At 45.6% G+C, this 26,276-nt stretch overlaps 1 protein-coding gene across 1 annotated transcript in view; it reads right to left on the bottom strand.

Annotated features, from left to right (window-relative positions):
* The window catches only part of MED23 (mediator complex subunit 23), a 1,483,999-nt gene that overhangs the window by 599,398 nt on the left and 858,325 nt on the right, over positions 1-26,276 (bottom strand). Inside the window, exon 9 of the mRNA XM_044067991.1 lies at positions 6,629-6,771. Within this exon, the coding sequence (XP_043923926.1) occupies positions 6,629-6,771 (143 nt within the window). The remainder of the gene's footprint in view (positions 1-6,628; positions 6,772-26,276) is intronic.

Here is a 26,276-nt window from a genome sequence, read left to right as displayed (position 1 = left end):
AAGTCCCATAATACTAAGACCATCACTCTCATTTCCAGGATGTTTATATGAAGATTGGTTTGACGTCTCATTCCCTGAGCACTGGGACCATCCTTTCCAGGAAATGTCCCTCAGTCCAAAGAGGATGTGTCCATGGTAACTACTGACACTGTGAAGAAAGAGACAGTGGGAGATGTCAGCCACCATTGGGAATCAGCCTTGATTAGCTGAATAATGACAACTGGGGGTGCAGGGTGGTAGGAAATCGGGCACCACTGGACCATTAGAATCCACTGAAGAATGCGCATGTTTAAACCTTCATGGCCTCTCAGTAGAGGAGGAAAAAAGAAGTTATGTACTCACCATAACGTTCCATCTGAGTAGGTAACTTCATTTGTCAGCAACCTGTGGGTATCGGATCCGTCCTGGATCCGAGCCGGCAGCTTTCCAAGCTAGAGATCCGAGCTCCAAGCTCCTCTCCCTTACCCATAATACCCTGCTACCTCCCTCCAGTCCTCAGATCGAGTTTGCCCAATTATCAAACAAAGACAAACACTTATACTCTTTATAAGTACGGTCATTTCTGATCAGTCAATAAGCAGTTCCTTATACTATTCTGGCATGTCCAAAAGACAGTTTCAGGTTTACTCTCCAGTCCAGCTAGTGAATCTGGGATTCTTGAGGCAATGTTACAACTGCCTTATGTACACAGACCACCCTCTCCTCCTCCCAACAAGCTCAAATATATGTGAAAGATGCAACTATACAGCCAAACTGGAGGCTGAGCTCTCTCAACCCAAGACTGGCACAGTCAGTCAGGAGGAGAAGGTAACCACTCACACCACAAATCCAGTCTCAGATAGACCTATTGCATCAGCAAACCAAACACATAAACACACAAAAACATACTTGGAGGCTCTAAATAAAAATCTGCCAAAGCAGCAGAGACCTCCAAAGCAGACATCCAAGCAACCGCTACCCCACAACAATACCCACGTATCACACATTTCACAAAGTCAGTGTGCCACACAGTCACAGCCCTTACGGCTAAACAACACACCAAATACACTTGTAATAGGTGACTCTATTGTCAGACACACTGACATCCCACTCACCAGACTGAACAAGGAAAAGGTCACTGTAAGCTGCCTGTCGGGTGCCAGGATCCACCACATAACACATGTACTCAGGTCACTCCAAAGCAAGTATAAATACGACTCTGTCATTGTCCATGTTGGTGTGAATGACCTGAGACGTACCTCCCTGGACTACATGAAAAGAGACATAGAGGAGCTCTTTGATCATGTAGCCCAGGCCGGTATGACCCTGACCTTGAGTAGTATCTTGCCCTCACCAAGAATGATGCCACAGTATAAAGACAAAATGATCAATTTTAACAATTGGCTAAAGTATTGGTGTCATTCAAAGGGGATCCAGTGTCTGTCAGCCTGGGATGACATGCTCGATAAGCCACGTTGCTTCGCTAGGGACGGCTTGCACCTGTCACCCATGGGCTTTCGAATACTGGCTAAGGCTCTTGCCACCCCCATAGTGCCTTTTTTAGGCAAGGCTCAAAAGACAATCCCACCTCCATAGACAACACAAGGAGAAAAGAACTAAGGGTAATGCTACTCAACGCCAGAAGTCTAAACTTCAAGATGCATGCACTCGAGGCTCTCCTCAGTATGGAGAATATCGATATCTGTGCAGTAACAGAAACTTGGTTCAAGGCTCCCGAGAGCACCCCAGCACTACCAGGTTATAACTCATACCATGCTTTTCGGCCCCAAAACTCGGACCGAAATACAAAAGGAGGGGGAGTATCCATGTTCATCAAAGATACCCACACCTCCAGGTTAGTGGCACTGCACGAAGCATCAGAGACCATCCATGTGCAACTAACAGTGGGCAAAACTGCCTTTCAGTTTGTAGCCTGCTACAGATCACCCTCCCAATCTCAGGAACCCCCACTTGGCTTTCCTGAGAACACTGGAGAATATGAAGATCTCTCCAAACACCATAATATTGGGTAACTTCAACTACCCAAACATTGATTGGGAAAACTACTCAAGCCCCAACACCCTTGCCCAACAGTTCCTAGAATTTATAAACTCAAACATTATGGTACAACTGGTCACCACTCCCACAAGAGGGGACAACATATTGGACCTGGTCATCACCAACATGGGGACTCTATGTTCCACACCAGAGGTGAACCCCTCACTGGTAAGATCAGACCATAAACTAATCTCACTGGACTTCCATATCCCGTCCCCACCCCCAGTCAAGGAAAGCCTTTGGAGCAATGACAGTGGTCCTCCGGACGGGAGAGAATTTTGTCTGGTCTCCAGGGGAAAGGTTCAATGGTGTAAGGACTCTTCCAGGCTCACTACACGATGAGCTGAATTACATCATCTGTAGGCAGGGTCACCCAGGAAGTAGATGGTCAAGCACGGAAAGGCTGCAAGAATACAGACTCCTCAGAGGAAGGGTTGGTCGGCTTCTAGTCTCCCAGCTGCTTTAAAATTTCTAATATATCTCCAAAGTAGACATCTTCAGGAGATGACCGTGGGGACTCTTCCCCTTCATTGTAATCTGTATCTTCAGTAAGGGATACTTCAGGGGAATCGACGTGCTTCCTCTTGCATGATCTCTTACAGTGCACCTCCTCAGCGGGGGCATCCGAAGAGGATTCCAAAGAGTGGGTGCCCTGTGGAAGGGTATCTTGAGTTTCACATGCTCAATGTCCTGTAGTGGACTGTGTCAGCTGTGGCTCATACGACATATAAATGTGGCACTCCAGCACTGAAGGAACCAGCTGTGAGCCTGCTGAGGCAAGTTCCAGCTCCATCACCTGGAAAGCAGGCCCACCCGAAGAGGAATGGGAGCCCAGAACCAAGAAAGACAACCTCGGAACCAGGGTCACACCCTGATCCGACGAGCCCACCCCCAGGGAGGGAGCCACGAGAGGACTTGGTGCCGTCAAACCAACCGGAACCATAGTAGACGGCGCCATACAAAAAACAGGTGCCATACTAGAGGTCATGGTGCCGACAGACCAGTCACGATCCCAAAGATGGGTCGGCTCCGACTGAGTCGTGGACCATAGGGTAGGCTCCAGAGCCATGGTAAGATCTACCAATGGAACTGAAGAAGCTGGAACCGGGATAGACGTTGGCGTCAAGGACTCCAATACCTCCAAAGAGGAATAAATGTCAGAGTCTGTGGAGAAAATTCCTCGGCTCCGGTTGGGAGGGAGGATTTAGAGGGAGTTGGAATTCCCCTGGCCGGCAGGAGGTGATCCACAAGTCTCACTACATCGAGTTCTAAAAGGCTCCTGGAGTAGCAGGTTGACATCCCCGACGGAGAATCAGGGCATTCTAGAAAAGGACTCATTGTTGTCCGAAAAAGGATCTACTGACGGGGAGTATCAGGTCTGAGGTAAAATTTTACCCTTTGGCACCGTGGTCAAAGGGCCAGTAGGTTGTGTAGGAGGGGAAGCAGTGACCAGAATTGGGGAGACTATTTTTGGTGCAGAGAGGAGCATCGGCACTGTAGCAGACGTTGGTACCGTAGTAGCTGAAGTCTTAGCCAGTTCTGTAATCAAACATGGCACCGTAGATGGGGTTTGAGGCCCCGGTGCTGAGGATGGCACCAGAGAAGGGGTTTGAGGCCCCAGTGCCAAGACTGTAGAAGTCAATTTAGGGTGTTTTGCCTTTGGTTCTATGGGGGACTTAACCGATTTAGTCTCACTGGTATGCGGAGAGGAAGGAACAGACTGACTTCTTTTTTTATGTTCCTTTTTAGGAGGGGTTTACCCTCTTCCTCAGACAGAGCCTCCGAGAAAGGAGTTTTCAAGAGACCTTTCAGAATTAATTTATTCTTTCTCTCAGCCACAGTGCAGGTGCTAAAGCCCTTACATATATCGCATGGGGGTTGAACTTTCAAATGCAGCACCCCGAGACAATAAACACAGGACAAATATCTGTCAGAATTCGGCATTTTCCTGCCACACTGATTGCATTGCTTATAGCCTGTTGTTCCCTTCTTATTAGCCATTATCAATAATACAAGTGCAAATCAGAATTGAATGAAATGTCCTGTCAGAATATCGATACATAAAGCAGGCACACGCGCACACACACAAACACACACACAGAGTCAGGAAAGAAAGGACTGATTTTTGATTTTTTTTTTTTTTTTGAGTTACCAAATACCCAACGGGTAAATGGAAGGAAAAAGAGAGAGAGAAAGGGGGGTGGAAATACCAACAATGGTATTATAGATTACCACAGGGGTAAGGGAGGCCTACACCAGCAATTGTGCGAAGAAGTACCAAGAATCTGGTAAAGAGAGAAAGGAATCACTTAAACAGATAGGAAAGGTAGCAAACTCCAAATGACTACTAAAAAAATAGAAAAATCTCAAGTAGAGCAAAAAATTATTTAAATTGAAATATAATTCTAAACAACTTAGCTTGAGAGCTGGCCTGACACGTCTTGATATTCTATGCGCAAATGAGATCTGAGGTGATAGAGAGAGGGGCACTATGAGTAAGCTTAGCTCGAGAGGTTTTTTGGCTTGCGGGAGCTTGTTATAATGGCAGACTTGGTTCCGAGGATGGAACTGATACCCATCAGTAATGAATAAATTAAGATTAACAGCATCAGATTCATCACTATGGTTAAAGCCATCAATTCAAGCACTCTGAAGATGAGAGAGGCTGGTGAAGGGTGGAGTGTGTTGAACTAGCAGGCATTGGATGGCAGTTCTAAGGGAAGGAATCCTTTCAGGAGGAAGACTAACAATGTAGTTTGTTGTGTCCAGATGGCACCTTATGAAGAGGATGGACTGAGTCAGTTGAAGATGTGACTTGTGGTAGTTGAGAGAAACACCTAAGGATAGGCAGAGCTGCACCAAGTAATCTTTGGCGATTATAAGAAACTCTCTTGGTTGTAGCAGTAAGAAGACAATCAGTAAGAGAACACTCAGATCCTTCTTAGTCTCAGGTAGGCTGCTACTACTACCATTCACTTGGTGAACACCCACGGGGGGGCCGTGATGAGACTGAAGGGTAGGGTACTGAACTGAAAATGGTTGGCTTCCAGCCAAACAGTGAAAAATGACTTGATGCTTTGCAATCTTCATGGGGCGGTAGACATCCAGGACGTCTATCAAGCACATCCAATTGTTTGCCTTCAGGAATGTGACCACTCTGAAAGGGGCCTTCTTGACATAAAATTTAGGCTGCTATGATCCAGGATTCGCCAACGGTCCTTGTTTTTCTTCAGAAAAATTAATCTTGAACAGATTCCGGACAGTCTCTGTTGTGGTGGGACCTCCTGAATAGTTATTTTCTACAACTGAGTAATGACGTCTTTTTTGCCACTTTTAGCTGATGGAGTAGGAGGCCTGGATGTTGTTGAGACTGATGGAGAAGGACCTGGAAAAAGGGTATCATATAGACTTTGAATACTATCTCCCTCACCTCTTGTTTTCCATAACGGACATCCACACAGATGAGTGGAGAGATAAGCGGCCTCTGACTGCCTCCACAGTTTAACAGTCAGGTAAAGCCTTTGTGGCTCATTCGCCTCTAATACAAATAATGAGAAGGCCTGGGTTTCGTTCAGATGCTTTTATATACAGAAACATATCAGGATGGATAGCAGCATCTATAAATATGAACTAACTAACTAACAAAGAGAGCTTACATATACACATGCTCACATCTCAACAGCTAACTACAAAATGGCAGTCTGATTTGTACGTGCTCAGTATTTATACTCTTATGCAAGCCCTTCTTAAAAGTATATACATACTCATTGATCTACAGCCCTCAAGAAAATTAGGATGGTTTGGCATGATAGGGATCCCAAAAATCCCTGTTTTTGTTTACTTCCGGACCTCTTGGTTTACTCCCATTGTAGGGCTTCATCTGTCAGAGCTACATTTTTCTGAGAAGGAACTGAAAGGGTTCATTTTGGGTGTCTGAAACTGTTAATGACCTGGACCCCCATCCAATTCCTGTTAAAGGAGCTTTGCGGGGGTGAAATCTAACACCTATGGCAGACAGGGATTATCTTCTTGCTTGCACCTCAGTAATCTGTCTGTCAACATAACTTCAAAGAGGATGGAACCATCACAGGGAGTGTTGATGAAAGAAGCCTTAAAATTTTCTGCAAAGTTGCAAAGGAAGAGACACCTCAAAGATAATGGAAGTCTCTGCCACTCTCGCTGCCCCATCAGCTGTGTTATGCAACAGCTGCACTAAAAGATCGGTAACATTCAAGATGGTAGCCATGGTAGTCTCAATTAGTTTTCTTGACTCAGCCATAAATGTTTTTTGTAAAGTGACTTTTGTCTGACTTCAAGGAAACACGTCATGAAAGCCTTTACAGAATGTAACTTACACACTTTTGCACTTTCAGATACTTGGCTATTATGACAGATCAAAATGAGTACACACAGAAATAAGGAATAAGTGTGTCTACATTGAAATTAGAGGAAAACACAAATCTCAGTGAAAACAAGAACATTATCACATTAATTACAAACATTTATTACTAAACTGAAAATAATGAATACCAATAAAAAAATAACTGCTACAATACCAAGCATGCTTAAGCACAAGAAAGGCTGAACTTACTGATAAAGCCTTTGATGCCCAAGGATTCTATTTCCATATAAACCAACAAACGACTGTAAGTTTCCACCAAGGCAGGAGCTAATGCTTCACTTAACTTAGCATGGGCCAGCTTGATCACCCGAGTAGCTATGCTATGAATAAGACTAACAAAAAAGAAAGAAAAACAATTCAACTAAGTGAAATTTAATGAGCTCCACTCTTCAAAATATTTTAATAAAAAAATTCAACAGAGACAGTAGTGAAATGACAATTCCGGGCACGGCTAAGACAAAGGCAGGATACTAGCAGTTAAAATGTGCAGCTTACCCAAAGATAAGCTTGGCTTACATGAGTCTTTATATAACATTAAACCATGTTCTATAGAAAGCTCTTAGCTTGGCATACTGGTTAAGGAGTTTACCTTACAGACACACAAGGTGCAGGGTTTGATTCTCACATGGGGTAAATGTCTAAGCTTAAAATGGCCCATAAGGGTAGTTAACCTAGCATTAATCTATGAATCTATGGACTTTCGAATAGAAATAGTTTCTAGTCTGTTCGGATGAATCTTTACTCTTAGAGACTGCAGTTGTTTCTTGATATTGACTTAGCTCCCTTAACTTTTAAATAATTACTCTGTTTTTAGTGCTTCTGGTACTTAGATTTTGCTGGCCAGAGCAAGTCTCGCTAAACTGTAACAAAAACTAGCTCCAAGTATAACTCAATGGAAAATTAAATGGGCAAAGTTATCTTCATCTGTCGACATGTCTGATGCTGCTACTATGAGTGAAAGTCTACAAGTACACAAAAATACAATTCCTCATAACAAATGTATATCATTAAACAGCATTATCCCTTAAAGTCATACCCTGGATCTAAGTAATACAAGCTCTAAGGCTACATTAAAATGAAAACCCTATCGAACAATCTCAGTACTCTAGATCACTCAGCACCTACACTGTGAGCACATAAAACAAAACTGTAATGCACAGATCACTGCTTCTCATTACTAGGTCATAAAGTTTGTGAATCTATCCCCCTCTCACCTAAAAGAGGCATCCTTCTACTTAAACTTCATTTCACAATTAAAAACACATGTCAGACCACTAATCATAACACCTAACTACACATATCATCACACCTAACCTACCCACCCTCCTTCACAACCTCTCTCAATGTATAGTTTACTGATGGGTCACTCTGAGTTTTGTATATAACTATATATACGTTTCTGCATATTCCTACCTTTGGGCTTTTACTTGCCATGTTTTGATTCTCATTGTAATTGACTGTGTGTAATTGCTTATGCAAGGGTGAGACTGAAATTAGTTGTGTGTGATCACCGCTCCACAACAGTTGAATAAGCTTGAAGTTTCAAAACTTCATATGGTCGACACCATAAGATCGAAGTTTTGAAACTTTGAATGGTTTAAATGGAGATTGCTGTACAGCATGGAACACGATACTTACCGTTCTCTTCACTGAAGTGCGATCTTGGAGATGGAATATTTAATTAGCAGGGGGTGTGGGGCGTGCAGGGGTGCTTGCCCCCCTGCATAAACATATTTTTTTTTTTTATTGACGTTTCAAACTTTCAAAACTTCAATGTTATGGTCTCGACCATATGAAGTTCGAAGTTTTGAATGTTCAAGCTTCTAAAGTAGATCGATACACACACACTTACACACACACACACACACACACACACACACACACACACACACACACGTATTATTTTAAAACAATAAAAATGTGGGCAGCGGTATACTGTGTATTTTTTTCATTTTTTCACTAGGGATAAGGACTGGTGAGTCATCATCATTAGGAACGAAGACATAAAACGTGTTCAAACATGTGATACAATGCAGAACACTATACAGCAGGTTTAGTATGATGAGTCAGAACATCTGACAGAATTAATGTAGAATCAAAACACTGAGGGAATGAAAATTGCAAGCCAAATGAAAATGCATACAGTAAAATTTATTTTCTTACATTAGCAGTAAGTATTTAACAGCTTCTCTCTTGAAAGACCATTTTTGGAAATTGTAATTGACAAGACAGAAGATGTCAGAGAGCATTCAATTACGGGTGACATCAGATACCCTCTGTCATACAGAATAAAGGCAGTTTTTTCCTAAGTACCCTGCTAAATATAATCCTTACAGTGTGGTTTTACAAAGAAACAAAACATAGTCTGCTACTCCCATGATACAAGCAAAACACAAAGGCATCTCGGGGCATGAAAGAGGAAACAATATACATTAAAATTATCATCTTCATGGCACTCTGCTGCTACATCAAGTAAATACAATAATGTAAAAAGATGAAGTCCTCAATACAAACAGCTGACTTCATGAGTAGAATAAAGGGCCAGTGTCATGGCGCAAGTGGCTGTTAACAGCTTCCCTCCTCAGAGAAATGGTGTGGGCTTTTGCTATCATCAAGTCTGTCTCTAGCAGTAGGCAAGAGCTGAGATACCCATGGATGAGCATAACACACTAACAGAAAAAGCAGGAAGCAGATGCTTGGTGGTTGCACACATGGCACAGTGGTGGGACATATACAGTGTTGCTCCATACTTGTCCTCTAGGATGTAGGGCTGTTCCTTCCTAGTGGGCTAAGACAGCATGACTAGTTTCTGTGCTCGCCAGTTCACTGCCATCAACTAAATGAGCACAATTTGTAAAGTAAGAAGGCAAATAAAGTACAGTTTTGTACCTACCATAAATGTAGATGTCCAAACTGGATAGCATCTGCAGTCATAACAACTGGGTTGTCCTGTCGTCAGGCAGCCCTTCGGTCGGCCGGATTCCAAAGTCTGGGTCCGGCTTCGGCTGATGTCGCACTTCACCCGACGTCATCTCTGCTGGTCTTCGGGTATAAAGGCATCAGCCGACGCCATTTTCCTCAGTGTTTCTTGCCCCAGATGCCAGATGCCCTCTTGGAAGGCTAAATTTTGGATAAATGCCAATGTTTCCAAAAAAAATAGAAGGCAAACACAAAAATAAGCATGTATGTACATATATACAAACAAATACACCATAAGAGACTCCCCCCCAGCTAGCTATTAGGAGGGTAAATACCCTAGGAGTACCCCAGAGGGAAGGAGGGAGGTAATCCTGACTGCAGATGCTATCCAGTTCGGACATCTACATTTATGGTAGGTACAAAACTGTACTATGTCCTTCATGGATGCATCTGCAGTCATAACAACTGGGTAGAATACCATAGCCAACTAGCGGAGGAGGAAGAAGAAATTATGGTGTGGTTAGGATCCCTTGCAGTACAGCAGTGGCAAACCCTGCTCGGGATCTGGAATACAGAGGTAAATTATAATGCTTGGCAAATGTATGCACGGAGGTCCAAGTAGCCGCCTCAATAATGTCCTTGGTTGCCACTCCTCGTAAGAAGGCTGTGGTAGTGGCTGTTGCCCTTGTAGAATGAGGCCTTATGTTCTGTGGAATTGGTTTTCCATGGAAAGAGTAACAGAATCGTATGCAATTTCCTATCCATTTGGAGATTGTCTGTTTGGAAATTGCTTTTCCTTCCCTTCCTGTTGCATAGGCTACAAAAAGCTGGTCAGTTTTTCTGTTACTTTTGGTTCTGTCCAGGTAGTAGCGTAGCTGTCTATGTACATCCAAAGTATGCAGCATTCTTTCCCCTCTGTTTTGTGGGTTGGGGAAGAAGGTAGGTAGGTGGATTGCCTGGTTTAAAGACACTCTGGATACCACCTTAGGCATAAATGTAGGATTAGTTCTCATGGACACTCTATCTTGGTGGAAGATTAGGAAGGGTTGTACTGCCATTAGGGCCTGAAGTTCAGAAACCCTCCTTGCTGAGGTTATTGCCAGTAGGAAAGCAGTTTTCCATGATAGATGCTGTAGGTCTGCTGTTGCTGCTGGTTCAAAGGAGGAGTGTCAACTTTTCTAGCACAAAGTTCAAGTCCCAAGCTGGCAATGGTGGTTTCCTAGGAGGTTTTACATTCTTGATCCCTCTGAGGAACTGCCTGAGTAGAGGATGTGAAAAGACAGGTGGTTCAAAGCTGTATTCTGCTGAAATAGCTGATGCATGTATCTTGATGGAGGAATAGGACAGGCCTGTATGTAGAAGCTCTGCCAAATACTCCAGAATGTTAGCAATATCTATATTCGACACATCTTTTCCTCTTTCAGCACTCCAAATGACAAACCTTTTCCATTTTCCTGCATAGTTCCTTCTTGTTGAAGGTCTGCGGACTTCAAGGATAATGTCTTTAACCCTTTGGGAAAGATCTGGATTAGTTGCTGCTATGTGATGTTCCATGCAGTCAGCTGCAAAGTTTTTAGGTTTGGATGCATGATGCTGTAGTTGTTCTGAGTTAACATCAAAGGCATCAGAGGTATTGACCACATTTTGTCCCGAGACATGCTCCTCAGCAATGGGTACCAGTGTTGTCTTGGCCAGTTCGGAGCTATCAGGATTATCCTTGGACGTTCCTCCTTGATTTTTAGTAATACCTTGTGTATCAAGGGAAGAGGTGGGAATGCATATGCTGTCAGACCTTTCCAGCTGAAGGAGAGCGAATCCACCTTCCATGCAAGTGGGTGGAATGTCCTTGTGCAGAATTTTTTGAGCTGGTGATTGAGAGGGGAAGCGAATAGATCTATCTGTGGCATTCCCCATTTCTTTGTGATGGTCTTGAAGATGTCCGGGTGTAGCATCCATTCGTGAGCATCCGAGGTGGTTCTGCTTAATATGTCTGCTAGAGTGTTCTCCTTTCCCGGTACAAATATTGCCTGTAACTGGATGTTGTAGCTGAGTGCCAGTTTCCAAGGTCCAAAGTCATTCTGCATAGGGGGTATGAATGAGTGCCTCCCTGTTTGTTCATGTACCACATGACTGTGGTGTTGTCTGTCCTTATCATCAAATGGCCTTCCTTGAGAAATGGTCTGAATTTTTGGATTGCCAGTTTTACTGCCAGCATTTCTTTTTGGTTGATGTGCAGGGGTAGTTGGTCCTGAGTCCACAATCCTTGTACGCATTTGTCCAGCATGTGAGCCCCCCATCCTAGGTCTGAGGCGTCTGTTGTGATGGTTTGGCTTGCTCGAAAGTTGTGAAAGGGTAGGCCTGGGTTTGACTGGCATGCTTGAGCCCACCATAGGAACTCCTGTTTTAGGCATGGGATTAGTGGTATTTCTGCTTCTAGGCTGTGCCTGTGTTGGGACCATAAATTCTTTAAGTACCACTGTAGTTTTCTCATATGCAGTCTGGCATGTGGGACCAAGATTATGCATGATGCCATGAAGCCCAAGGCCTGCAGAACTTTTCTTGCTGTTAGCTTGTTCTGTTTTGTTAGTGCCAAGAAGTAAAGAGGAAGTTCTTTTTGTTTTTCTGCAGTTAGGAATGCCATTTGTTTTACTGTGTCCAATTCCGCGCCCAAGAATGTCCTTGTTTGGGATGGTATCAGCCTTGACTTTTGTAAATTGACTGTGTATCCCAGGGCTTGTAGCAAGTAAATGACCCTTTGTAAATCTGTTGTCAGCTTGCTTTTGTTGTCCGCTTGTAGCAGGCAGTCGTCCAGGTATGGATAAATTTGGATTCCCTGTAGTCTGCAGTGGCGATTACTGATGCCAGGCATTTTGTGAATACTCTGGGCAGTAGATAAGCCAAAGGGCAACGCTGAGAATTGATAGTGCTCTGATCCTGCAAGAAATCTGAGGTATCTTCTGCAATTTGGTCGAATGGGGACGTGCAGGTATGCCTCCTTGAGATCTAGAGTTACCAGCCAACACTCCTTGCCCAGCATGGGAAGAAGTTGCTGTAGGGTCAGCATTTTGAATTTTGGGACAATGATGTATGTGTTTAAGATGGACAGGTCGAGAATAGGTCTCCAACTTTTTTCTTTTCTTGGAACTAGGAATAGTCTGGAGTAGAATCCTTTGCCTTGTTCTGTTATTGGTACTCTTTCCACAGCTCTCATCTTTGTTAATTGCATTATCTGCTGTAGAGCTTCTATTTTTTGATTTGGAGGCAGGTTTGGCATTCCTCTTTTGACTGGTAAAGTGTGGAAGTGGAACCGGTAACCTTGGTCTATGGTTTGCAAAATCCACTGGTCTTTTGTGATATAGTGCCAATTTTTTGAAAATAAGGCTAATTTTCCACCTAATGGTGCTGCTATTTGCTCCCTGGTAGGCGGAGTTAGAATCAAGTCTCTGTGATTGTCCTGTTGCAGTGGTAGTGGCTGTGTCTGTGCCTCTGTTATTACCTTGCCACTGTCGTCCTCTGTAGGCACCCCCTCTGGATTGATTTCTGCCTCTGGAACGTCTATTCCTGCCCCTTTGGGATCTTGTGGAGTCAGGAAAGGACCAATTTTTGGCAGGCCAGTTCCTGCTAAACCTTGGGGGCTGAACCTGTAAGAAATCTTTAACTGTTTGTACAGATTTTGCCTTTTCTTCCATTTTCTTCATTACCTGCTGGGCAGGTGTACCAAACAAACTGGCCTTATCCATAGGAGCATCTAATAACTTAGCTTTAACATGATCCGGTAAGACCTGTTCCTTCAACCATGCATGTCTTCTTATCACTGTGCCGGTCATGGCTGATCTAAATGAAGCCTCCAGTGCATCATAGCCACATTTTAAAGAATGGTTACTAACCTGTTGTATGTTATTTACCATTTCTAATACATATTTCTTATCTATAGAGCCATCAGAGGATAGCTTTTTAGTTAACTGATCAAGCATAAACTCTTGGTATTGTATCATGTGAAACTGACAGTTTAAAGCTCTAGCTGAGAGAGTAGCAGAGGTGTAAACTTTTTGCCCCATCTGTCTAAAGACCTGGATTCCCTTTCAGAAGGAATAGGGTTTTTTGCTGTGGTCGAGGCTACTGCCTTAGGCCCCTGGGATATAGTTTCAGGGTCTGCAAGTGGGGCCTTATATAGGTGGTGATGAGTGTCTGGCACCCTGTAAAATCTATCTGGTTTGGCAGGGGCTGGAGGTAAGGAATCAGGTGCAGTGCAGACATCATTAAATGCATCGTCCACAACAGAAAGGACAGGAGGTATAGCTAAGGGCCTATGTTGTGGTAAATGCAGAAAAGTTCTAAGTCTTTTTCTGGAATCTGAGAAATCCTGTTCCTGCCATTGGAATTGTTCTCTCATGGCATGTAAGGTTTCCCCAAAGGAGAATTCCTCTGGTGGAGAGGCAGCTGGAATGGATTCTTCAGCATCGGAGTCTTCATAATTGGAAAAGGGGCCTCTGGCTGGTCTGTAATATCTGAGTCATCCGCAGAATCATCAGAGGACACAGGCTCGGGGGGCTCTGCTCTAGGTCTCTTTTCTGGGGCTGAGATGCCCTGTCTGGGTGAGATTGAGATCCCTAATTAAGGATATTAAATCTTCTGCCAGAGTAAGCATTTGTGAACTAGAAGTGGGCCTGTTTGAGGGTTGTTTAACAGGCACTGATTTAGTAGATTTGGCTGCTTTAGCCCTGGCAAAGGCCTTAATAGACATGGCTGCAGGAGGCCTAGCAGCACCACGTGCTGGGGTAGAGACATCCAAAGGGATGGTGTCTGATAAGTCACTAGTAACCACAGTTGTAGGTAAAATTTCTGAGGCTGATTCAAGTAAAGTAGCAGGAACCTCAGTAGTAGTCATTGATTCGGCTGTATTTTGATCAGTTTTCTCGGTTTCGCCGAAACCGAGACACTCATGATTTGCTTAACCGTGGTTTCGGCGAAACCGCGGACCGCGAGTGTCGGTCTTTTCTTTGCGTTTTTAACAATTTGGGTAGTCGGAGGATCCGGCGGCATAATGTACGCAAAATCTGAGCCGAAAAACTGTTCAGCAAACTCCGACCGGCGCCTGGCGTTGTCGGTTGAAGGAAGCACAGGCGAACAGGCTGCTACGTCGTGGTCTGGGCCTAAACAAGGCAAACAGTAAGAGTGGAAATCTTTATGAGGTACTTGTTTCCCACAAGTTAAACAGTTATTTACTTTTTCTGACATCGGCTGAGGCAAGAAAGAGTCCCCAACGGGTACTTAGCTTTTTAGAAGTCTTGAAGTAGTATTCGGTAGTAGTAATCTCTGGATCTGACCGACCGGCACTTGCGAACAGCTTCTGCTTGAGCCACGGCAAGAAAGACTGAGGAAAATGGCGTCGGCTGATGCCTTTATACCCGAAGACCAGCAGAGATGACGTCGGGTGAAGTGCGACATCAGCCGAAGCCGGACCCAGACTTTGGAATCCGGCCGACCGAAGGGCTGCCTGACGACAGGACAACCCAGTTGTTATGACTGCAGATGCATCCATGAAGGACATCAAAAATTTTGCTCTACAAGTATATTTAATATACATTTGCTAGACTTACAAGGAAATCCAGCAGCAACCACTGGATGGAGATGCAGTCCAGACAATAAAACATTAACAGGGAAACAGTACTCAGGGTGGGCATTTTGCCCTTCTGCTTACACTAATGCAGTTTATCCCTGACTTTCTATTCAAAAAAGGAAGATCAGTCAAAGGCAGGCATTGACAATAGCTGCCCTGAAGTGTTCAGTAAAACTTGTAAAGCAAAGACAGTCCTCAAGTCAGACTTTGATGCCTGAGCCCTCAGACAGTACAGTTGTGTACACTTACCATAAATTTAGATGTTTGAGTGCATTCACTGTTACAGTCATCACATTTGGGTTATCTGCTTGCAGGTAGCCCTCAGCCAGCCTGAATACCACAGTCTTTGGATTTCTGCGTTGGATGCTGTCTCTTCTTACATGACATCAGGTCGTCAGGGGTATAAAACATGCAGCCGACGCCATTACATCAGTTTTTCTTGCCCCAGATGTCAGGTGCCCCCACAATAGGAAGCAATTATATGGTATGGTACACCCCCATCAAAAAGCAAATACACCAGAAAAAATAAATATACCAAACAAGAAGGAAAGGTAGAGCCAAGAGAAGTCAGGGGGCTGGAGGGAGGGTAACCAGGACTGGAACAGTGAATACACTCAAACATCTACATTTATGGTAAGTGTACACAACTGTACTATGTTCTTCATGTTTCACTGTTGCAGTCATCACATTTGGGTTGATTCCCAAAGCTAAGGAAGGGAGGAGGAAATTAAAGAGCATTAGGGCCTGCTATTAAGCCCTGCAAGACTGCAGTGGCAAATCCAGCTCTTGATTTAGAAAAAAATAGGCATGTAATAATGCTTGGTGAAGGTATGTACAGAGCTCCAGGTAGCAGCTTCTAGGATGTCTCTGGTAGGGACTCCTCTGAGAAAAGCCGCAGAGGTAGATGCAGTCCTGGTGGAATGTGATCATATCCCCTGTGGGGTAGGTTTTCCATGATGCTTGCAGCAGAAATGAATGCAATGGGCTATCCATTTGGAAATGGTTTGCTTTGAAATGGCCTTCCCCTCTGCCCCTGCAGCAAAGCCAACTAGCAGCTGTTTAGATTTTCTGAGAGGCTTAGTCCTGTCCAAATAAAATCTAAGTTGTCTGTGCACGTCCAGAGTGTGTAGCATTCATTCCCCTTTGTTTTGTGGATTAGGGAAAAAAGTAGGCAAATGAATGGACTGATTTAGGGCCACACCAGACACCACCTTGGGCATAAAGGAGGGATTAGTCCTGAGGGAAACCCTGTCCGCATGGAAGATAATGAAGGGTTCCACTGCCATGAGGGTCTGTAATTCAGACACTCTTCTTGCTGAAGTGATGGCTAGAAGGAAGGCCGTTTTACAAGAAAGGCATTTCAGCTCTGCTGTTGCAGCTGGCTCAAAGGGGGGAAGAGTGAGCTTTTCCAGTACAAAGTTAAGGTCCCAGGCTGGAGTGGGAGCTCTCCTGGGGGGGGGGTGTCTTAAATTTTTGGCCCCTCTAAGGAATTGTTTTAGCAGGGGCTGAGAGAAGAGGGGTGGTTCAGTATTATAATGTGCTGAAATTGCAGAGGCATGAATTTTAATTGACGAGAAGGATAGGTCCTCGTGGAGCATTTCTGTTGAGTACTGTAGAATATGAGGTAAGCTGAGCACCGTTGTGCCCATCCCCTGAGCCTGGGCTCCAGGAACAGAATCTTTTCCACTTTTCAGAATAGGATTTCCTAGTACTAGGCCTCCTTGCCTCCAGAATGACATCTAGCATCTGCTTACTGAGGGATGCTAAAGGAGAGCTCAAGGAATTAGTCAGGCTACAAGGTTCAGAGTTTGAAGCATAGGGTGCAGAATCTGGCCCATCTGCTGGGACAGCAGGGGAAGGGGTCTGAGGCAGGTACCATGGTTGCAGCAGTATCATGCTGCGCAAGAAGGGGTACCAGTGCTGGCATGACCAGTCGGGTGCAATCAGTATTGTCCTGGGCTTGTCCTGTTTGATCTTTAGTAAAACCTTCGAAAGGAGAGGCAGAGGGGGAAAGGCATAAACAGAGAGGCTTTCCCAAGTAAAGGACAGGGCATCCACTTTCCAAGCTTGACTGTGGGGAATTCTTGTGCAGAATTTGTCCAATTGGTAGTTCTGAGGGGAGGTAAAGAGGTCTACCTCTGGAGTCCCCCATTTGTTCTTCAAGAGGTTGAATATTTTGGGTTCTAGTTTCCATTCGTGTGGGTCCATGAGATTTCTGCTTAAGTCGTCTGCCAGTGAATTCAGTTTGCCTGGCAGGAACTGAGCTTGTAGGTGTACTTGGTAGCTCAATGCTGTGTTCCACAAAGACATGGCTAGTCTGCAGAGATGGTACAAGAGGGTTCTCCTCCTGCTTGTTTATGTACCACAAACTGTGGTGTTGTCTGTCTTTACCTATAATTGTCCTGGAAGAATACGGTCTTTGAAGGCTGTCAGAGCATTCTGCCCACCAAAGGAACTCTGACTTCATACAAGGAATGATAGAAATCATTGTTTCCATATCCAGAGAATGTTGACACCATAGGCTTTTTAGATATCAATGGAGTTTCCTCACATGCAGTCTTGCATATGGAATTAGTAGAATGCAAGAGGCCATGAACCCCAGGGCATGCAGTATTTTCCTTGCAGATAGCTGGGCTTTTGTGGCCAATAGTTTGAAGTAGGTTGTCAAATAAATTTCTCTGGAGTGAGGAATGCCATCTGGGAAGTTGTTTTCAAGCTTGCTCCCAGGAATACAATCTGTTGGCAGGGTACTAAGTGAGATTTCTTTTCGTTGATGGTGTACCCCAGTGAGGTTAGAAGTTTCTTTACGAATGCTAGGTGTTGTAATAGAAAGTCCTGCCTGAATCAGACAATCGTCCAAGTATGGGTAAATTTGAATATTTCTCTGCCTGCAAAATGCAATGGCTGGAGCTAAACACTTTGTGAATACCCTGGGCGCAGTAGATAAGCCAAAGGGAAGTGCAGAAAACTGATAGTGCATGGTGTCTGACCTGAAGAGTAGGTATTTCCTGCAAGATTCCCTTATTGGGATGTGCAGGTAAACTTACTTTAAGTCTATGGTTGCCAGCCAGGCATCCTTGGCTAACATAGGAAGAAGCTGTTGAAGAGTTAGCATTTTGAATTTTGGAACCACCAGAAAGGTGTTGAGGTTAGACAGGTCCAGGATAGGACGCCAGGAGTTGTCTTTTCTGGGTACCAGAAAATTCTTGAATAAAAACCTTGTCTCCTGTGTTCTGCTGCGGACAGGTTGAATAGCCCTGATAAGGAGAAGAGAGAGAACCCATTGTTGGGCCTCCGCCCACTGGTTTGGGGGTAGGACTGGCCAACCATTTGGGGATGGTAGTGTCTGGAAGTGGAATCTATACCCTTGGGAAACTATGTTCAAAACCCATTTGTCCTGGGCAATGAGTTGACATTTTTTTGCATGCAGGGCGAGCTTCCTTCCTAAGGGAGCAGGTAGTTGAGCAGGGCTTGGAAAGGCTAAGGTTAAGTCATTGTGTCATTATTCCGTAGGGGGGGGGGGTGGCGTACTACTCCCTGCTTTGGAAGTGGGAGGCCCCCCCCCCCCATTGTTTAGGTCTGTGCGTAACCTGAGACTGTAACCTGAGTGGTCTGCTGTTCCTGGGTTTGGACTGAGAAAGCCTGGAAGAGACTGGAAAGGGCCAGTTCTTCGAAGGCCCATGCCTAATTGAATCTGGGTTTTCAACTGTTTTCAAAAGTTTCTAGTGGGCAACTGTTTCAGAGTTTCCATGGCTTTGTTCATCAGAGCTTGCTGACATTTCACCAAGAGTGCTGCTAAGTAGTTCAGCTTCCTGATGGAAAATGTACTTGATGCATACACATGCTTTCCCAATTTATCCATCATTTGGGAATCCTAATTAGGAGGACGGATAGCATGAGCATCCTCTTAGATCTTGCATTTTGTGGCCACTGACAATACACTGAAATCAATGAGGTCCCTTACTCCAATATGGGGGGTTGGCCTTTGGTGGTTCACAACACTCGGCTGGGCTTTCAAAGAAATCAGATGTTATGTAGTCCAATCTCTCCTACATTCTTACTCGTGGGTTCGGAGCCGAATATCGGCTCCGACTCGGCCAAACTTTTCTAGCTCGAAGTCTTTCTATTGGCTGGGCTAAGATGGTATCCCATGCTGCATTGCTCCATATCCCCAGATTTCGTTTGCCGCTCGTGTAGCTCGGACGTGGTCTCGCTCTTGGCTGTGGCTAAGTACCTTTTTTCTTCTTCTTGAGAGAATTTATTACAAACAAAAAGCTATTTTAATAGCTATTTTCCAGTTTGGTGTTTTGTGCATAATTTGTAGTGTGATTGTTTTTGTAGTATCCCACTAGCTGTTCCATTGGGCTAGGCCCATTTCAGTTAGAGGACCTAGTCTGTCCCCTTGCTTGTTCCTGTGTGTGTCTGTCTAAAACCATTTAAATTAGAGGGTTTTAGTGTCTGTTCCCTTGTTGTGTGTGCTTGCTGGTCTAAAACCATTTAATTTAGAGGTTTTAGCCCTAGCCGCCTTAGTGTGTGTCCGATCTGAGGATTGTTTGTGCAGATGGTTTGTGGTAAATTTGTTCCCGCGCTTAGTGTGGCGTATTTTGTGACTGTGTTTTTTTCTCCAGTTGGTCCAGTACTGTGACCCTTTGTATTGATAATTGTGATTCTATCAAGATGTCTAAAGATTCCAAGGAGCACAAGCCTTCGGGTTTTAAAAAATGCTCTAAGTTTGGTTATAAAATGTCCATCACCGATGGACACGTGGCATGTGTCTATTGTCTGGGAGCAATCCATCTGCAGGAGTCTTGCAGCTTTTGCCATGCTTTTAGTCCTGGGGTACTTCAGGAAAGAAAGAATAAGTTAATTCTGAAGGGACTCTTGAAACCCTCGTTCGAAGAGGGCCTGGAATCTGCTTCCAGCTCAAAATCAAAATCCACTAAGTCAAAAAAGAGGTCTCCTGCTCCTTCAGTCTCCTCGGAGCCACCGGAGAAAGTAATCAAACTAGCTTCGACCTCCTCGGTTCCACTGTCCTTGGGGCCGCAGGAAGTGTCGGTGTTGATGGAACCGGCGTCGGCTCCAATTATATTGGAACCTCTTTGGAGCCGATCGCCCAGTACTAGACAAGTTTCACCTGAGAGGAGATCTCAGTCTCCCTCCCTGTCCTCCAAATCCTCCAGGACACTTTCAGATGTGGATGTTGATAGGGTGGTGCAGAGACTCCTTCAGTCACCGGTTTTGGCTAAATTGTTCTTGGCTCCACCCCAGTCGGCTCCAGAGCCCGTCCTGATACCTTCTTCAATTCTTCCTCCTCTGAGCGGATCTCTGTCTTCGGAGCCAGAATGCTCCACTTCATGTGATGTTTCTAGGTCGGTTCCGATGGCCCCTCCGGGCTTATCGATGCAGACGTCAGCTCCGACCTAGTCGGCGCAGTCCATGGGATTCGGGACTCAGGTTTCTTCAGTCGAGCCCGAGGGTGAGGCCTCAGGACATCTATCGGTTCCTAGTCTCCCTCTCAGTGCCTCGGCTCGGGGAACCCCGACTCCTGTCGTGGCCTCGGAGGCTGGTCGGTCCTCTGATTCGGGAGGGCCAGCCTTTGAGGCCATGCGGAGTGCGCTGGCCAGATCATCAGCTACATCATGCGGGTCGGTCATTCTGTCCCCTACCACTCCGGTGCAGGTCTTTGATCACCACCTATCTGTAGACAGCGGAGCACCTAGGCCTCAGGATACCCCCACGAGTGGTCCCCAAGTTTCTGAGGGCCCCTCAGAGTTTTTGCCTGAGGAGCCCCCTAGAACAACGTGCAAGAGGAAGCATATAGACTCCCAGGATGAGTTTCTCACCTCAGATACTGACCTCGAGGAATCGGAGGGGTCCCCCAAGTCATCCTCTGAGGATGTTTCTTTCTCCGACATCCTGGAGATATTGAAACAAAGAGGTGACTGGCCGTCCAAATCCCCCTCCGAGGAGGAGTCGGTCTTCCTGAAGGCCTATGGTGCTCAGCCCTCCGCATCCTGGGTGTCCCCACCCTTCGACAAGCTCTTGGATTTAATTTGTCGGAGGGTGTGGGAGAACCCTGATTCTGTGGAACCCGTACCCAGGAGACCCAATAAATTTCTGTCTGCTCCCCCGGGTAAGGAATTTCTGTCCAAGGGAGTCCCTGTGGATGCCATGGTGGTGGTAGCGGCCACCCAGAAGGAATTAGCCGAGACTTCTTCCTCCGTCCATCCTCCTAACAAGGAGTCTAGGACCATGGACCGGTACAGGACGTGTACCCTTTCGTCAGCAACCTTTACCTTGCGGTCGCTGAATTATTTACCTCACTTTACTCGGCTCCAGAGAGATCTCCTCAAGGAGCTAGGAGATACTCTCACGGGTAACGTTCCTGAGGCGGTGGCCCAGATGGTTAACACCCAGATGTCTACCCCTCAATTCCATTGTTAACTCCTCCATGAGGCTAACTTCATATGCAGCTGAGGGAGCGAGTAGGGCAGCAAGCTCAGGAGTCGCCCTTAGGAGACAAGCCTGAATGCGCCTTTGTCATTTCGCAGAGGCCTTCAAGTCTTCATTCACTGACACCCCCTTTGATGATTCTTCTTTGTTCGGAACCAAGGTGAAAGACACCCTCACCAGGTGCGAGCAGGAGGGAATAACTCTGTCTGCTGTAGGGGTCCATTTTTCCCTTCCCTCTAGACCTTACCCCAAGGCCCAGAGGGGTGGGAAGATGTGGTTCAAAAAAATCACAGAGGTTTTTTCCCGGTGCACAAGAAGAGCCCCCCTCCAGTGGCAGGGGAGGGGGAGGTTATTCAGGAAGACGCTGCCCTAGAGGCAGAGGGGGCCCCCGCAATTTGGGAGACCGCGATTCCTTTCGCGGCTCTCCCTACCGTCGCTCCTGATGGGAGGCCCGACTGTGATTTTCCGGAGCCAGTCGGGGGTCGAATATCATTATACCCGGAAGCCTGGCAAAGCATCACCCAGGACCAATGGGTATTACGAATAATTTCCGGATGTTATACCATCCCCTTTTCATCAGATCCCCCTCCAGTCAGAGAAACCTGGACGTTCCACCCAGTCAAAGGGATCACGCAGCTTCAGAGGTTTCAAAGCTGCTAGAAAAAGGAGCCATCCAGCATGTCCCCTCAGACCAGATCGGCTTAGGGACTTACTCAAGATTCTTTTTGGTGCCGAAAAGAACAGGGGACCTAAGACCCATATTAGATATCAGTCAACTGAACATCCATGTACCAAAGTCCAAGTTCCATATGGTCACATTACAATCAATTCTCCCATTGTTGGGAAAAGAAGTATGGATGTGCTCCATTGACCTCAAGGATGCTTACTACCATATCAAAATGGACAGGGCATCCAGGAGTCACCTACGCTTCCGGCTGGGAGCCAGTCATTTTCAGTTTTGAGCCCTGCCCTTTGGTCTCACCACAGCCCCAAGTGTATGGCGGTGGTGACAGCTCACTTGAGACGTCAAGGATTCCAAGTGTTTCCGTATCTGGACGACTGGCTCCTCACTGCCACCATCAGGCATCTATTAATCTAAACCAGGGACGCTACCATCACTCTCTGTCAGAAGTTGGGCATAACACTGAACTGGGAAAAATCTGCCTTGTTGCCCTCACAGCGTGTCATTTTTATAGGTGCAGAGCTAGACACCATTCAAATGCGGGCCTTTCTACCACAGGAAAGAATCAGAGTCTTACAGCAACAGGTTCACGCCCTGTTCCCCCTGAAAAGAGTGAAGGCAAGATGGGTTCTCCAACTCCTAGGGACTATGGCAACAATAATCATGTTAGTTCCTCTGGCAAGATTACATATGAGGCTCCTTCAATGGCTCCTCTTTGCTCAGTGGTCTCTCCAAAGACTTCCACTTTCCCACCCTATTTTACTCACGGACAGGTGCAAACAGGATCTCAGTTGGTGGCTTTGCATCAACAATCTGGACAGGGGAAAACCCTTTGTTCCGCCAACCCCGATTGCCACGGTGACCACGGATGCCTCCCAGATGGGGTGGGGGGGGCATTATCTGGGCAGGAAAGTCCAAGGTACGTGGCAAGAGCACGAGATACATTTGCATATCAACGTCCTAGAGATGAGAGCGGTGCTACTTGCGTTGCAGGCACTTCAGAGCTTTCTGCCTCTCGGGACTATTGCAATCCACTCAGACAATATGTCAGTGGTGTGGTATCTGAACAAGCAGGGAGAAACCAAGTCATACCCCCTGTGTAGAGAGGCCATGCGAGTGTGGCAGTGGGCAATATCTTCCCAACGGTTTCGGCAATATCTTCCCAACGGTTTCTGGTGGCAATGCACATTCTGGGGAAGTCCAATGTGATCGCAGAAAGGCTAAGCAGAGCTATTCTGATGCCTTACGAGTGGTCCCTGAACCGTCTAGTTGCAGAACGGATCTTCAGCAGATGGGGTCAGCCTTGCTGCAACCTTTTTGCCAGCCCCCTCAATGCCAAATGTAGCAGCTACTTCATGTTGATCCCCCCCCCATGGGGAGTCACCCAGGGACGCTCTAGTCCACGATTGGCCCTCCGGTCTGCTATATGCTTTCCCTTCGTTTCCCTTGCTGTCAAAAGTGATTCAGAAAGTGCAATCCTTGGGAAGTAGAATGATTCTGATTGCTCCACACAGTACAGTTTTGTACCTATCATAAATGTAGATGTTCGAGTGCTAATACAGCTGCAGTCATTACAGATGGGTTCTCCTGCCGTCAGGCGGGTCCTCGGTCGGCCGAATTCCAAAGTCTAGGTCCGGCGTCGGTTGTCGTCGCTTCTTCCCTGACGTCAGTTCGACAGGGGTATAAAAGAACCAGCCAACGCCATTTTCTTCAGTCTTTCTTGCCCCAAATGTCAGGTGCCCCCAGAAGGAAGGCAATACATAACTTTATATATATAATAATGCAATGCAATATAATCAAAAAACAGTAGTTGCAAGCAAATACATCATAAAAGAATAACCTAATCAGGTTGTATGAGGAGGTGTTAGCCACTAGGCCTGTCCCAAGAGGGGAAGGAGGGAGGGAAACCTGGACTGCAGCTGTATTAGCACTCGAACATCTACATTTATGGTAGGTACAAAACTGTACTATGTTCATCATGCATACAGCTGCAGTCATTACAGATGGGTAGAATCCCAAAGCTACGCACAGGGTGGTAGGTACTAGGTGGAACTGGTAGGAGCCAAAATGCCCTGCAACACTGCAGTGGCAAAGCCTGCTCTAGTTTTGGAGTATAGAGGTAGGTGGTAGTGTTTAGTGAAGGTATGCACAGAACTCCAAGTGGCTGCCTCCAAAATATCTTTGGTAGGAACTCCTCTGAGGAAGGCTGCAGAGGTAGCTGTGGCCCTTGTGGAGTGGGATCTGATGCCTGTAGGTACAGATTTACCATGAAAAGAGCAACAAAAACGTATGCAGTGGCTTATCCATTTTGAAATGGTCTGCTTGGAAATTGGGTTCCCTTGAGCTCCTACAGCATAGGACACAAAGAGTTGTTCTGATTTTGTGAAAGGCTTTGTTCTGTCCAAATAGTAATGCAGCTGTCTATGGATGTCTAAGGAATGTAGCAGCCTTTCCCCTTTGTTTTGAGTGTTAGGGTAAAAGATAGGCAAGTGTATGGCCTGATTTAAAGCTACCCTGGATACCACCTTAGGCATAAATGACGGGTTGGTTCGTAGGGAAACCCTGTCCTGATGGAAGATGATAAAGGGCTGCACAGCCATGAGGGCTTGTAGTTCTGAGACCCTACGAGCTGAGGTAATAACCAGAAGGAAAGCTGTTTTCCAGGATTAGTATTGCAAATCTGTTGAGGCAGCTGGCTCAAAAGGAGGCAAGGTTAATTTTTCTAAGATGTAGTTAAGATCCCAAGCAGGGATTGGTTGTTTCCTTGGAGGTCTTATATTCTTAGCCCCTCTGAGGAACTGTCTTAAGAGTGGATGAGAGAATAAAGGTGGATCAGTGTTGTATTCTGCAGAAATGGCTGAGGCATGGATTTTGATGGAGGAGAATGAAAGTCCATTGCTTAGCAGCTCAGCTAGATACTGTAATATTTGAGGCAAATTCAGTTTTCCAGGATCCTGGCCCTTTTTCTCATTCCAAGCGCAAAACCGTTTCCATTTTGTGGAGTAAGCTTTTCTAGTAGACGGCCTTCTGGCCTCCAAAATGACATCCTGCACCTCCTTGGAGAGTAGGGTCTGCTGTGATGTTAAGGAATCTTCCATGCGGCCAGATTGAGTGTTTTCAGCTGACTGTAAAGAGTTTTGTAGCTGTGCTGAGTCAGAAGAAGAGGCATTAGAGGTAGGGTCCATGGAGGAGAATGTGTCAGGCTCCTCAGGAGTGGGTACCAGTGTTGTCTTGGCCAGTCTGGAGCAATCAGTATCATCTTTGGTCTGTCTGCTCTTGCTTTCAAAAGCACCTTGGGCAGTAGAGGAAGAGGTGGGAAGGCATAAACTGTCAGTGCTGTCCAACTGAAAGAAAGTGTGTCCACTCTCCAGGCCTTTGGATGAAATGTCCTTGAGCAGAATTTTGTTAATTGTTGATTTTTGTGGGAGGCAACGAGATCTATGTCTGGCCTTCCCCACGCTTGGATTATCTCTGTAAAAACTTGAGGATGCAACTTCCATTCGTGTGGATCTGTCATATTTCTGCTTAGATTGTCTGCCAGTGTGTTTTCCATGCCTGGCAAGTACTGTGCTTGAAGCTCGATTTGCAACTCCAGAGCCATGTTCCAAAGTGACATGGCCAGCCTGCAAAGGGGGTATGAATGTGTTCCTCCTTGTTTGTTTATGTACCACATTACTGTGGTGTTGTCTGTTCTTATCAATAGTTGACCTAGATGCAGAAGGTCTTTGAAAGCTATAATAGCATTTATCACTGCTAGCATCTCCTTTTGATTGATGTGAGGGTGCTTTTCCTTTTGGGACCATTTGCTCTGAATGCAACGGTCTGTCATGTGCCCCCCAGGCGTAGTCTGAGGCGTCTGTTGTGATGACTTGATTTGCTTGAGGCTTGCAGAATGATAGACCTGTGTTTGTTTGGCATGCTTGAGCCCACCATAGAAATTCCTTTTGCAAACATGGAATTAGTGGTATTATTGTTTCCAAACTGTGGCTGTGTTGAGACCATAGGTTTTTTAGGTACCATTGAAGTTTCCTCATATGCAACTTTGCACATGGGATTAGTAGAATGCAAGATGCCATGAATCCCAGAGCCTGCAGGATTTTCCTTGCAGTTAGCCTGGTACAATTTGCTAGTGTCTTGAAGTATTGAGTTAGTTGCCCGTGTTT

Source organism: Protopterus annectens, chromosome 1.part0 (genome assembly GCF_019279795.1).
Source record: "Protopterus annectens isolate FY-2018-M chromosome 1.part0, PAN1.0, whole genome shotgun sequence".
NCBI lineage: Eukaryota > Metazoa > Chordata > Ceratodontiformes > Protopteridae > Protopterus > Protopterus annectens.
This window is presented reverse-complemented; position numbering and strand designations above follow the sequence as displayed.